The following is a 13,761-nucleotide window of genomic DNA, read 5'->3' on the forward strand; positions in this document are numbered from 1 at the left end:
TTTTTCATAAGAGGGCTGGGGATCCAAATCCAGGTCCTCAGGCATGGGCTGCAAGCAATTTACTGATGAGCGCTCTCTCCAGCTGGGTGTTGATATGGTTTCCTGGTGGCCCTGATTCATCTTAGGATGTGAGACCCAATAGTCTGAACTGTATCATCTTAAGCTGATGAGGAAAAGGGGACCCAGGGAAAAAAGAGAAGATGGGCTGGCCTGGCATCACTGTCAGGCTGTGGGTGGCAGCGGGACGAGATCCAGACATCTGAAAAAGATACCAGGCAACTGGGGTCAAACTGAGGCACCCCTGTGTACCACAGAGGTGAAGACGTCAAAGCTCCCCCAAGACATGGCTCTCCACTGAGCTTCAGCCTCGGAGTCCCCCTGTGGTTGTGTTGAACTTGTCCATACTAGGTTTCAGGGTCTAAGTTGATGAGGATGACTGATCAGGTCTCTTCCTCAAGAGGGCACCAGATCTCATTGCAGATGGTTGTGAGCCACCAAGTGGTTGCTGGGAACTGAGCTCACAACCTTTGGAAGAGCAGGCAGTGCTCTTAACCGCCGAGCCATTTCTCCAGCTATCTCCGGCAGCACATATACAAAATAAGCAACATCTGTTTTATTAGGTGGTAGATGGGAACCCAGGGGTCCGCAGGAAATGCCCAGGGGTGCATCAGCCACCTAAGATACGTCCAAGACAGTGGCTCACCCTGACTACACACTAGAACCAGCTAGGAAGTCATACAAAGACAGGTGCTGGTCTCTTAGAGCCTCACCCCCTTCCCTGAGGAAAAGGCTAATGGGTGTCTTGTGATATCAGCAATGGCTAGAAACCGACCTTTTTAGAGGCCGACAGAACATACAGACCTGGGGCAGCGGAGCCTGATATTCACACGTGTGCCATGGCATACACTACCTCCCCCAGATAGTAACTCTTTTAAAACTTTACATTTTAAAGAAGTCTTGGAATGGAAAAATCTATCGATCTTCTAATCCCGAGTACTTCCCGCTGATGAAATACATCATCACCGCTGAATTCATAACAAAGCTCAAGGGTTTATTAAGAATTAAAAATACTGTAAATAAGCCGTACAGTTCATTTCACAGTAAACTAACAAACCTTGTTTTTCTTTACAGCTTTTTCTTTTCTTTTTTTTTAATTTTTTCTTTCCTTTTTTTGGGGTGGGGGCGGGGTGGGGGGATGGGAAGGGCAAGGCAGCCAGAGACAAAACAACCCAAGGGGCAAGGGTACCGCCAGGAGCAATGATAGTGATCCTCACTGACAGATGGGGGTCAGGCGACGCAGACCTCTTCAGAAACACGGTGATGAAACAAAGGATCTGGCCCCCATCTCCCAGGGAGAAAGTACAGCTCAGACATCACAACACAAAGGTGTCTCCTCTAGGAGGCCAAACCCCCAACATGCTGACGCAGGTGGGTCACCAGGAACAGAAGGGCCCTAGGCCTCGGGGTGCTGTTTTTCATGTTCGGAACCTTCTGAGTTTGCATAGTTACCTTTGCTATGGCTAGAGTCAGGATCGGAAAGGGACCGCACCTCTGAGAGTGACCCTCAAGCAGAAGGCTCTGGAGGCTTTCTCCTCCTTGCCTTCAGAGCTCACATCTATGAGATTTTACCACTTCTAAGTGGAAGACAAGAGACATAAAAACTCTGGCCAAGCATATATATATATATAAAAAAAACTGTAAAATTAATTTTCCTTAAAGACAATTAAAAAGAAAAATGCCTGCCCACCCCCATTTCTGTTGTTGCTGTGTTTTACTATAAATCGGTCAACCAGACAGGATTTCATTTTTTTTCCTTCTTTTTTTTTTTTTTAGGTTAATCTGTTCCCTGTTAATCCCCAGTTAAAGCCATTGCCCTCTCCCTAACAGTAGACAACATTCCCCCTAAAAGTCACCATTTCTGCACAGGGCTGGGCCTTTAGGATGCCAAACCAAAAGCAGAAACAGGATTTCAGGAACCAAAGGTGAGTGGCAATAACTGCACATAAATTAACCGGGCACAGAACACGTGTCTACTGATTCCCGTGGCGGAAGGGGCAACAGGCTGATGGGAGGGCGCCCGGGAGGAAACAATAATCGTTTTTTCGTTTTGTTTTTGGTCGTAAGAAACCGGACTATAAATCCATGCCCTGCACACGCAGTAAGTTCATCTAGATCTTTTCATGAATCTTTTCAACTTTCACAAACAGCCTATCGAGGTCATTCCTCAGGTCATCCAGCAAGCCCTTGGCCGACTCCAAGCTGTTCTCATTTCTTTCGATTTTGACAGAGTAGGCAACCAAACTGTCCACGGCAGTCCTGAGCATTTTCAAGTCCGACTCCACTTGGTTCACGGAGGATTTCAGGCTGTCCAGGGAGGAAAGCCTGTCTAGGAAGTCCTGGGGAGGCGTGACCTGGGCTTGGTCCTGGCTGAGTAGGGAGTGCACCTGTTCTCGCAGAGACTCCACGGCGCTAGGGAGTTCGCCCACGCTGTGCTGCAGCTCCTTCACATCGCTGGCCATGGTCAGCTGGGCCTCCCCCAGGCTCCTCACTGTACTAGCCAGATCGGAGGAGGACCCCAGGCTTTCCAGCTGCTCCTGCAGCATAGCCAGACGCTGCTCGTACTCCTGGCTCTTGGACAGGAGCGACTCCAGACTCTCGGTGTGGCGTGCAGAAGCCACCTGCATAGAGTACACACCGTCCTCCACATACTGGAGCCTGGCACCTAGGCCCTCAATCTGCCTCTGGAGTTCATCTACCGCTTTGGAATCTTTAAAGAGGATGGCCTCCTCTGCCCCATGGGCCTGGGCCTTCAGCTGCTGCAGCTCCCCTTCCAGCCTCCTGATGTCCTCTGGGAGGCGGGAGGAGGACTCTTCAGACCGCAGAAGCTTCTCTGTGAGGGCCTCCAAAGCCAGGCGTTCCGAGTCGGCCGCCTGCTTGAACGCCTGTTGTTCCTGCTTGAGGCTCACTAGCTCCCGGACCTCTGTGTAGACATCAGACTCCATGGTCCGAAGGGAACTCTGCAGGGCTTCAATGTCCCTCTCCCTGGACTTCACAGAGGCCTGTACCTCCTTCAGGGCTTTCTCCAGAACTTTCAGGTCCTGACTGCTCGCGCCCTTAGACTCTTCCAGGGAGGCAACCTTCATCTTGACGTCATTTATTTCCTTCTGGCCCCTCTTCTGCACGTCGGTGAAGATGGCGATGTTGTCATTGATGGACTTGGTGAGCTCCGTCAGGCGCTCCTCGACCGTGTTCTCCAAGGATGTGAAGTCGCGCTCCCGGGCGTCCTTCACCACGTGAATTCCGTCCGACAGGTCTTTGAGAATCTCGTTCTGCAGCTTCTGCAGGACCTCGCCAATACGGTTGATCTCGCTCTCCCCTTCCTTCACGGCTTTCTCTGTGAGGTCCTGTTTATGCTGCGAGCTCCTCAGGATGGACTCAAAAGTCCCAAACGTGGCTTGCAGAGACTGTACCTACGAGCGAATCCAGATGTTAGCCACAGAGGACAGTTTCTGGCGTGTCTGTATACCCATTATTTTCTGCACTCTGTTGTACCCTCCCCATCAGCACTCTCCTTCCAAAGGTAGTTGTGTGTGGTGATTGCCATGGTAACAAGTAGGCTCATTACCCAACCCGACCAGGCCACGAGGTCCCTCTGCCTCTCTCATTGCCTACCTCTCAGCCAACGTGGCGAGCCAGGGAAGGACAAGAGGTAGGCAGGCTGATGAGGTGAGCAACACCTTTTCCCACTGGATGAGGGAGGCCTGGAGCTGCTCAGACCAGCCCCCAGTAATGAATGGTCAACACCCATCCATCAGTCAAGACCACACTCAGGGAGACAGCTGAAACAAGGCCAGATCCCATTCTGAAGACATAACTCAGTCCCCGAAGACAGCTAAACCTGCTTGTCTACTCTTGAGCTTTCTAGTTTGGGTCAATCAGCGTTTTCGGTCTCCTATTCTCTCTTCCCTCCCGCTACTATTTTAGGGTTGGCTTTGTAGCTCCTGCAACTGACCATCACACGTTTTCTTAGGAAAGAACCTGAGGCACACGGAGACACTAGGCATAAAGCAAAGAGACCCAGTCCAGGTCGATGCCGGCCACATCCAGCTGTGTGGTTTTTGGTGAGCCACTGTTCACCCCGGATGTCAGGTCCTTCCTGGACGTCACTGCCCTCCCTAGATGTCACTGTCCTCCCTGGATGTCCGTGACCTCGTCTGAAAACACAAGCAGCGGGCCGGACGATTCCTCAGGGTGCTCTGGCTTTTGTGAACACGCTGTGACCTTTGCTGCTACACACCCATTCTACACGGACTCCATTCTGAGGCACAGTGCAGGCCTCCTAACAAGCCTGCCTAACACAGAGCGGCTGTGCTGATCAAAAAGGTAGGCCTTATCCTGATGTAGCACCTGTGACTTTTGGGGGGGGGGCTGTGAATATAAGGAAGGAAGAATAAGAAGGCCAGCAGTGTGGCCCTGATTCTGTTAAGTCCTTAGGCCCAACTCCCCATCTCTGGAACATGTAACAGACTCGTTATGATGCCCCATGAGGTTATTACCAGATAAACCCAGTGTGGAGGCGTCTGCAGGAAAAATAATGTCATTAACAGTCAACTATTAAATGTATTTGTAGGGGCGGTGGCGGGGAGGAGGCGGAAATCCTCAATAAATAAATAAATTTAAAAAAATAAAATAAAATAAAATAAAAATAAATAAATGTATATGTAGACGGGAGGTGGTGGCGCACACCTTTAATCCCAGCACTCGGGAGGCAGAGGCAGGCGGATCTCTGGGAGTTCGAGACCAGCCTGGTCTACAAGAGCTAGTTCCAGGACAGGCTCCAAAGCCAGAGAAACCCTGTCTCGAAAAACCAAAAAAAAAAATAAATAAATAAAATAAATAAATAAATAAATGTATTTGTAAAAAGGGAGGAAGACAAATATTCTAGATTAAACTAAATTTAATAAGAGTTTTCAGGGGCTGGAGAGATGGCTCAGGGGTTAAGAGAACTGTCTGCTCTTCCAGAAAGTTCTCGGCTGAATTCCCCTGCAATCACGCGGCTGCTCACAGTTCCACAGGATCTGATGCCCTCTTCTGGCTTCCTCGGGCACCAAGCATGCACATGTAACACACAACACATGCGGACACAACACCGAACACACAGAGCAAAAGGAAATCTTGAGGGGGGTGGTTCTCTCGATTTAAAAACAGTACAAGAGTGTGAAATCGGGTAAACACACACCACACACATACGCACGAGCACACACGGGCTGAGGACTGGGCATATAGTTTAGCTGGTAGACTGCTAGCAGCCTTCACAAGCTCCTAGATTCAAGCCCAAGTACTTAAGAAATTGGGTCTGGTAGCCTATGCCTATGAGGTGGAAGTAAAAAGGTCAGAAGTTCAAGGACATCCTAGGCTACACAGAGGCTGAGGCTGGCCTGGACTACGTGAAACCCTATCTTACAAAAAAAAAAAAAAAGTAAGTAAATAAGATAAAGAGCCATATACCTGACTCACAGTATTGTCAGTGTGAGAACTAAGTGAGTTTGAACACATAAAGCGCTTAACTGTGCCTAACTCTTGGATGCTCAAGGCTTTATCCTAAACTCCTCAAACACTTGGGGAAATCCTAGCAGTACCTTCCACTCAACGCCAAAAGATGAGAGAAGCTAAGGGCACAGCAAGGATGCACGCAGGATACCCTAGCCACAGAGCGCGCCCCCCACGCTCTAGGAACTAAACTCCTATTCATGTCCCACGTCTGAGTTTTTTTTTTTAAAGATAGATTAGAATGGGGTTCTCAAGGGCTCCAGAAAGTAGACAATTTCCCTCCCCAGCCAAATACAACCTGAGACATAAAGAATACAGAGAGAAGGCAGGAGAGAGAGGTGACCTCTAAAACTAGGTTAGTAAATCACAATGCCTTCCTGTTCTAAGCACAGCACTTAAAATAGAAGCATGAGTGGGTGAGCCCAGCACCTGCAACATGGCAGGGCCACTCTCCGTGTTTTCTCAATGGGCCAAAGAATGAGGGAATTCAGAGCAATGCCTGATAAAGTTTGGGTGGGCCTGGCTCCTATATAATCCCAGGTTGGCTCTTACAGCAGGCTAGGAAGTGATTTGGATCAGAAACCATTCCCAACCCCCAAAGGAAGCCAGCATCTCCCCTATTGAGGGCACTGTAAGTTGTTCGTCTTCGTGCACAAAGAGTTCATAACAATTAATATGCTTTTGATGCTTGCTCTTCTGGAATGCGAGAGATGTCCACCATGCGATAGGCGATACGCAGCATGGAAGCGGTGGAGCCAAGCATCAGAATCCCAGAACGTCTAATTTTAGGAGCTGCCCTATTCCCAAGGATGTCTAGAGGGTTGCCACCAACGAAAGCAAGCCCTGGCTCTTCTTCACAGACCCAAGATGAGAAACGATAAAACCCAAATAGACTCACTCCCTACAAATAGCAGATCCTCTCAACAACCTGCTCCTACCAGCCTGAGCCACCCCTGTTACTGCTTTAGGGAGCCTTGAGATGGACCAGGGCATTAGGGGTTTACCTAGGGCTGTGGCTGACCCGCCCACACGAACTGAAGCTCTGGACTTCTTGTGGTCCTGTGGTATAGCCACTCATGTACAAGATGCCTGAAAAGCAGACTGATAACACCATTACCTCTTTCCTAGGGAGGTCACTTCTTCAACAGCTTTGGAGCCGTGAAGATTCCTGCAAAGTCTGTGCTCGCGTGTGCGTAGTACATATCCGTGTGAATGTGCTGCGGGACGTGGGCGTACATACATGTGGAGGCCAGACGTTGACACGGCTCTTCACCTTACTCTTTGACACAGGGTCTCTTACCGGAGCTGAAGCACGCTGATTCGGCTGGCCTGGCTGGCTAGTGAACTCCAGAGCTATCTTCCTGTCTGTGCCTTCTCCGTGTGGACTGCCAGGCCCAGCTTTTTACATGGGTCCTAAGAAGCTAAACTCAAGTCCTAATGCTTTCATAATGAACACTCTTGACTGGGCCATCCCTGTATCTCCTCCCCCAGCCCCGTCTTTCAAATCTCGATGGCACCAGAGTGAGAAACTGAGGCCCAGAGAAGAAGGTGACAACAATTATAACTACAGGGAAGGGGGAGGGGACCAATCGAGAGACAGGAAGGCAGCACAGGAAATACCCAGCTTCTCCAACCTGGATTCAAAACATCCTCCATGTGGGCCTCAATTTCCAACTTCTGTACTTCCCGAGTGTCGCTCTGTCACAGAAAGGCTAGCCACCTCCTGTCTTCCAGGTGTGTTCAAGTTTGTCCCCTTACCTGTAAGCTCTTTACAGAGTCCCCCTCCCAACAGTTCTGACGGCTCCACCGTCCCAAACACCCAGATACAGACACAAGTTCTTCCTCCCCAAAGCGTGTGCAAGTCACCCACCAACTCACACCCACTTAGCGCGTCTCTTTACACGCTTGCTCTGTGCCCTGTTCCCCTCCATATCCTCCCCAGGGCCCACACACAGCCATGCAACAACTATCAGGCTTCAATCAATATTATGACTGATGAGCAGGTGGGTGGATGGAAGCGGGGAAGCAGGAGCTGGTGACGAGGCTCCCGCAGGGTGTCTGTGTCTTTAGGGCGCTCCGATATTCCGCACGCACAGCAGAATGGCCTACTCGACTCCCTCGGAAGTCACCTCCCTTGGCCTGCACCACGTCACAGGCTGACTCATTCTGGTTGCTCTTCCCCGTCTTCGGAGGAAATTCCTAGCGCTGCACACTCAACAAAACTAGGGACTTGGCAGGGCAAAGCAGCATGCTGGGAAAAGGAGGCGGTGGTTCCGGGCTCAGAAGTGGCGGGATTTTTTGTTTCCGTCCAGCAACTGAGTTTCATTGAGCAAGGAGATGGTGTAGGACGGTGGGGGTGGGGGTTGGGGGGACATGGAGGAAAGGGGGTTACCCTCGTGCTGGAAGTGTGGAAGCTAAGCAATTTTGTCCTGGGAGTTGGGTACAGCCATTCCTGAAACAGCTAGCTAGGGGTTTCTCCTCACACGGTGGGCCCAGACTGTCTTAGACAATCTCTAACTCAGTCAACTGGGGTCTTGGTCAACTCACTTTATGTCTCTGAACCTCAATATTCTGGTCTGGAAAATGGAATCGGAACTGTGAGTCCTCCCTTCCTCCCTCCAGGGTTAACTCTACGGACTGGAAAATAAAATACACGAATCTGCACACCCCATAGATGTGACCTGATGATACCTTTGGCCTTGGGTTTCCTATCAAGCTGGAGTAGGCTACCTCAAAGGCCCCCACACGGGCCCATTGGCCCAGCTAAGGATAGACACCATTTCATCTGAACTTAGCTAATGACTAAGTTCACCAGTTTTTCCCTCCCCCAAAGCTCTGGGTCTATTAAAAACTGGCTCGGAAGACTCCCACTGGCAGAACCGAGGTGAAGCCTTGACCAAAGGCTTCCAGGGATGCGCTGGTTTCCCTTTCAGCTTCCTTTTCAGGCAACTCTGCCCACTCAGCGGTTCCTAATGCAAAAAGAATTGGCTCCGTGGAGCCTGCCTGCTTCCTTACAGCTCACAGCTAATGTCCTGTGACAGGCCCTTGGCCCACCCTCCCTTGATGGTCTGGCCATCCTCACAGCCTGATCTGTCTGTCCCTTTCCAGGATCATTAACAAAGCGGGTTTGGGGCCGCCCTGGCTTCTAGGGATCTGGGGTCCCACCGCTAGCCACAGGGCCTAGGCAGGAAAGGACGAAGGCCCCTTCAAGGAGGGCAGGAGTGGGGTCCCGACCCGACCAAAGCTGGGGTACCCACCTTCTGCTCGACGCCCTGCAGGCTCTGGCCCAGCTCGTCCCTCTCACGGGAGAAGTCCTGATGGCCGCGCCGGACCTGCTGGACCTCCTCCAGGACATGATGGACACACCAACCAGAGAAGGCGGCCGCCGCCACCAGGGCGAGGTAGAAGAGAAAGTTGAGCAGCCGGCCAAGCCTGCGCGAGCAGGACGCTGAGGACGCGGCGGCGGCGGTGGAGGAGGCGGCCGAGGACCGGCCGCGGTGGCCTCCCCGGTGAGCCTGATTCTGCGGGTGCTGCTGCGGCGGGTGCGGCGCCGGAGGCTGCGGCTGCTGCGGCGCCGGCGGCGGCTTCTTCGCCACGTCATCCGCACCGCCCGACGGGTGGGCGCCCTTGTCCGAGGGGCTGGCGGCGCCGTGGCCGCCCTTGGAGCCCCTTTGTTTGGCCGAGGGCATGGCGGCGGTGGTGGCGGCGGGATGGGCGAGCGGGGCGAGTGGAGCGCACGGCCCGGGACGCTGGCTCCGGCTCCCGCGGGGGCAGCGCTGGCAGCACGCGGACGCGGCGGCGTCGGAGCGGCCCGGAGCGTGGGGCGGCGAGCGAAGAGGCCGGCCGGGAAGGAGGAGGGGGCCTGGCTCCGCAGCCGCCGCCGCGGCGCCGACCCCGCCTCCCGGGAAGGGAGGCCGAGCCCAGCCGGAGCGCCTGCCACGCAAGCTGGCCGCCGCCCCTCCTCCCTTCGCCGCGACCCCACCGAGGGAGGGAGGGAGGGAGGAAGGGCGGGTGGGGCCGGGCTGGGCGAGGCTGGGCGCGGCTGCTGGGGTGGCCTCCTAGTGCCCGAACTACCCTCGAGTGGAGTCGGCGGGGCTGACCCTGAGCGCTGTGCTGAGCGTGAGCTCCACTTGGGCCCCACTTGAACCCCACTTGGCCTCGGGTCGCGGGGAGCATGGCTCTGGAGGGTGGGGACCCGACGCCCCTCTTGCCTATGGCGAATTCGCAGCCACCCTTCCCCCAAGGCCATCCTGCAAGCCCGCCACCAGGCCTAGTCTCTTCCCGAGGGTTTTTAGGCTCAAAGGACTGCACCCAAGCACCTTGGATGTGGACTGCTCCTGGTCCAAGTTACGAGTGGCTCTCTTGGCCGGGCCAATCAACTGTAGACAAACCCTCTCCCCAGCCCCCTTGACTCTGTTTTCATTTGGGGTACCAGACAGTCTCACAACAGTGCCTGTTCCAAGCAGGCCCTGGACTGAGTGAAGAGAAGCCACCAGCACCCACACTTAGCGGGACACAGGTCAAGGTTGTTACTTCCACATTTGTTTAAAAAAAAAAAAAAAAAGGAATATAACAATGCCAGGACCGGGCTTATCAGCTTATATGGGTTCGCAAAAGCCTTGGAACGTTGGGATTATATTTGCCCATTTTATAGGACAGAAACGGACAGATCCTCAGCCCCAATAGAATGCTTCAAAGTCACACATAGCCAGGCTCTGAAACTACTGCTGGCGCTTCTGAAGCCTGAGCGACTTCATCTCTAACTGGAAGGGGAAATGAGGGCCTGGGGAACAAATTTTAGCTCAGATCTATTGGTTCTCTAGTTTAGTAGTCAGGGGCTTGGGTGCTGGGGCTCACTCACCCCCTACACCCGTCTGACTTCTGATGCAGTCCTGAGGTGTGCCTGGCAGACGTAAGGAAGTACGTTTCTTATGTCTGTAACCTCCTCCCAATCTGCATAAGAGGGGGAAAGAAGAAAACAAAACAAAAATCTTCCCGTCTTTAAAGTCCTGTTCAAACGCCACCACTCCTATTCTTTGGCTGTCTTATGCCAGTAACTCTCTTGGCATAAGCAACGGCAAGGAGACCTTGTATGTCTCTTGTGCTGAAGGCCCACTGTGTGCCAGAGAGATGCCTGGACACGGCTGGAGACACCTTCCTTCCTCCTCATGCTTTTTATTGCTTACCTCTAAATTCCGAATGGGCACATGTGTGCCCACGATCTGCAGAATGTCTGGGGAGCGTGCTAAGGGTCCCAAATCTAAGAACCGAGATTGTAAATGTGAAAAGAGCTTGGAAAGCCAACCCTGAGCCGCACACAGGGTGCAGAACAAAGAACAATTTGGAGAATGGATTTGCATAGTAGGAGAACAGGAAACCTATTTCTGAGGAGGAAGTGGGGTGAGCCCGGGACACCTGTCTTGACTTGAAGGGTGTGTGCTGCGTGTGGAGATGAGCTGGGTGGAGTGGCTGCGGATTGCAGAAGGCAGGAAAGCAAGCAGAGGAGTCGCTGTTGTGGGGGAAATAACACGGAATGACTAAAATTTGCACCAGAACCTGCTCTCGTGCAATCATCTGCTCTATCCAGAAGAGAACACCCCTGCATGGTGCATGGGCTGAACAGCAGGATCTGTAGCAGACAGAGCACAGGGTTCCTCAGCCTGCAGGACAGAGGGACAGATGAAGACAAAAAGCTGGGTTGTCACAAGATGTTCAAAACTACCCTGATTTAAAAGAACATGAGTACCGCCCTGGGCGGTGGTGGTACACGCCTTTAATCCCAGCGCTGGATCTCTGTGAGTTCAAGGCCAGCCTGGTCTGCGGAGCAAGTTCCAGGACTGGCTCTAAAGCTACAGAGAAACCCTTTGTCCAAAAAAAAAAAAAAAAAAAAAAGTACCTAAGTACAAGCATGCTTATAATTACTGATGTACAGACACCCTCCCTCACTGTCTGTGTTAGAAGGATGGGGGAGGGTCGGTAATTCAGGACACCCTGCTGGAACACAGCCAAAACTCTGGCCTGGAGGCAGCAGTGTTACCTGCTTTTTGAGCCGTGGCTTTGCCACCAAATTCTGTGACCTTGAGGGCCACCTTCTCTGTGAAGCATTTATCTAAAGCTTTCTTATTATAACATTAATATGTTCCTTGGAGAAAACAGTCACTCACCTGTTAGTGAAAATAATCCATGAGCTTTAGCTTTTTTTTGCTCTGTTTTGTTTTGTTTAAGGAGTTACACGCACAGGGCAGAGGTGGGAATGGAATATTCCCAGTTTTTTATCTGTTGAGCACTAGAAGGATAGTGACAGGCTAGAGTGACGGCCCTTACAAGCACGAGGACCCGAGTTTGATCCCCAGAGCCCATGTTAAAGGCCATACCAAGACAGTGAAGAAGACCTGAGTTCAAGTCCCGAGGACCTACATAAAACGCCAGGCCTGGCTGCAAGGGAGTGGAACCCCAGTGCTGGGGGCAGGTGGTAAGGAAACAGTGTGATTGCTGGGGCTTGCTGACTGCCAGCCTAGCCCCAGTTTCATTGAGCGATGTTTGTCTCAAGGAAATGAACCCTAGGGTAGGACACCTGAACTATGCTGGTTTCCACATGCGTGCACATGAACTTGTGCACTGGTAGGTACATATACACATATAACACACACATACACACGTACACATGCACACATACACACATACTTAAAGTCAGGCTTCACGGCTCCCTGGCTAGGAGAGTTCCAGTCCAGTGAGAGACCCTGGACCCAGTGAGAGAAAAGAAAAGAGGTAGATGGTGTCTAATGAATGATGCCCGAGGTTCTCTCTGGCCTCTATGCTCATATGCGTACACACACGTGCACACACACACACACACCACGCAACACTCAGGTGCAGAGGGCAGGGGACAGTGGCTCTGGAATAAGCTGACTTGAGTTCACATTCGGTTCCAGAACCTCCTGTAGAACACGATGTCCCTGAACTTCAGTGACTTCATCTGTCAAATGGAATAAAAAGACTGGCTTCGCCACATGGTGGGGATTGCAGGAGTCAGACCATACGATGCTGACTTCATAGCAAGTCTCTGAAGAAAGGGTAGCTAATGCCGTTTGCAGAGCCACGTGGGACAAGCAGGGTTTCACAGACCTCCTGTGTCCAGATTTCAAGGATTTTCTTTCATCGTCTTTTCTGGGAGCTCCCTACGCTGTGTGTGGCTCACAAACCACAGGCTAAGATGTGTTTAACTTTAAAAGCAGGTAGTGTTTTCTTCTGAAGTAGGGGGTGTGGTTACACCCTTAGGAGGAGGGGACCTGCCCAGAGCCATCATGGAAGCAAACTTGTAGACACTAGAGCCATTCTGCTGGCTTCTTCTTGTCAGCACAGCATGCATTCAGGGGACTTGCCCCTTTCTGTTTCCTGAGTGTCTGAACGCCTTCGTCCCTCTTTTGCTTCTCCACCCTTAAGTGTGTAGGATGGGATCAGGAATACGGAGGAGGAGCCAGACACATCTCTTCCAGGCACCCTCATATTGCAAGGACTAAATTATAAGGTCGTTCTGAGAGCCTGGAGCCTTCTTGGTTTCCCGCATTCCAACCAGAATGCCTGAATGAAAAGGGTCCAGGAATGTCGGCTGCTTCCCCTCTGCACTGAGACGATAAAGTCCCCAAAAAGCCAAGCCACAAGTCCCCAGTGCTTTACAGAATCAGAGGCACAAGGCTACTTCATAATTTTCCCACCCATCTCTGGATGCACTGTGTTGGCAGACCTTGTTGGCTTTTCCTTTACATTTTACCCAGTATCTCCCATTCCCCCTGGGCTGCTATACCATTGATGTCAAAGCTTCTCACAACTGGAAAATGGACATAACCCCCAGCCTGGCCTTTCTGTTTAAGAACGTGATGTCCTGTTGTCAGTGTTCTGCACAAGAGTCAGCCCAGCTCCACTAAACTACAAGTCATATTGTGTCACACGCCTTTCCCAAACCCTCCCAGGGTGTTGTTCCAAGATACCTGCTGTTAATGGCCACCACACTGGCTTCTATCCTCAGTGTGCCAGAGGCCTTTTATTTTTCATTTTAACCATATTTAATTATTCATTTAAAATTATCATTACAAATAAAAATAGTGAGCTCATAACATATTACACTACTGTGTAAAGGGGCAATTAGTTGTATCATTATTTTTTATTTTAAATTTCATTTTACATACCAACTCCAGTGTCCTCCCCCCCCCC

General features: G+C 51.6%; 1 protein-coding gene across 1 annotated transcript; it reads right to left on the reverse strand.

The window, feature by feature from the left end:
• Positions 1-1,042: 1,042 nt before the first annotated feature.
• Ckap4 (cytoskeleton associated protein 4) lies at positions 1,043-9,485 on the reverse strand. Its single transcript, XM_005358242.2, has 2 exons — positions 8,808-9,485; positions 1,043-3,470 (listed from the first exon to the last, which is right to left on the reverse strand). Exons 1-2 carry the CDS (start codon positions 9,237-9,239, stop codon positions 2,169-2,171), a joined length of 1,734 nt encoding a protein of 577 aa, XP_005358299.1. The 5' UTR covers positions 9,240-9,485; the 3' UTR covers positions 1,043-2,168.
• Between the last annotated feature and the right edge of the window lie 4,276 nt (positions 9,486-13,761).

This window comes from Microtus ochrogaster, chromosome 24, assembly GCF_000317375.1.
Source record: "Microtus ochrogaster isolate Prairie Vole_2 chromosome 24, MicOch1.0, whole genome shotgun sequence".
Lineage (NCBI taxonomy): Eukaryota > Metazoa > Chordata > Mammalia > Rodentia > Cricetidae > Microtus > Microtus ochrogaster.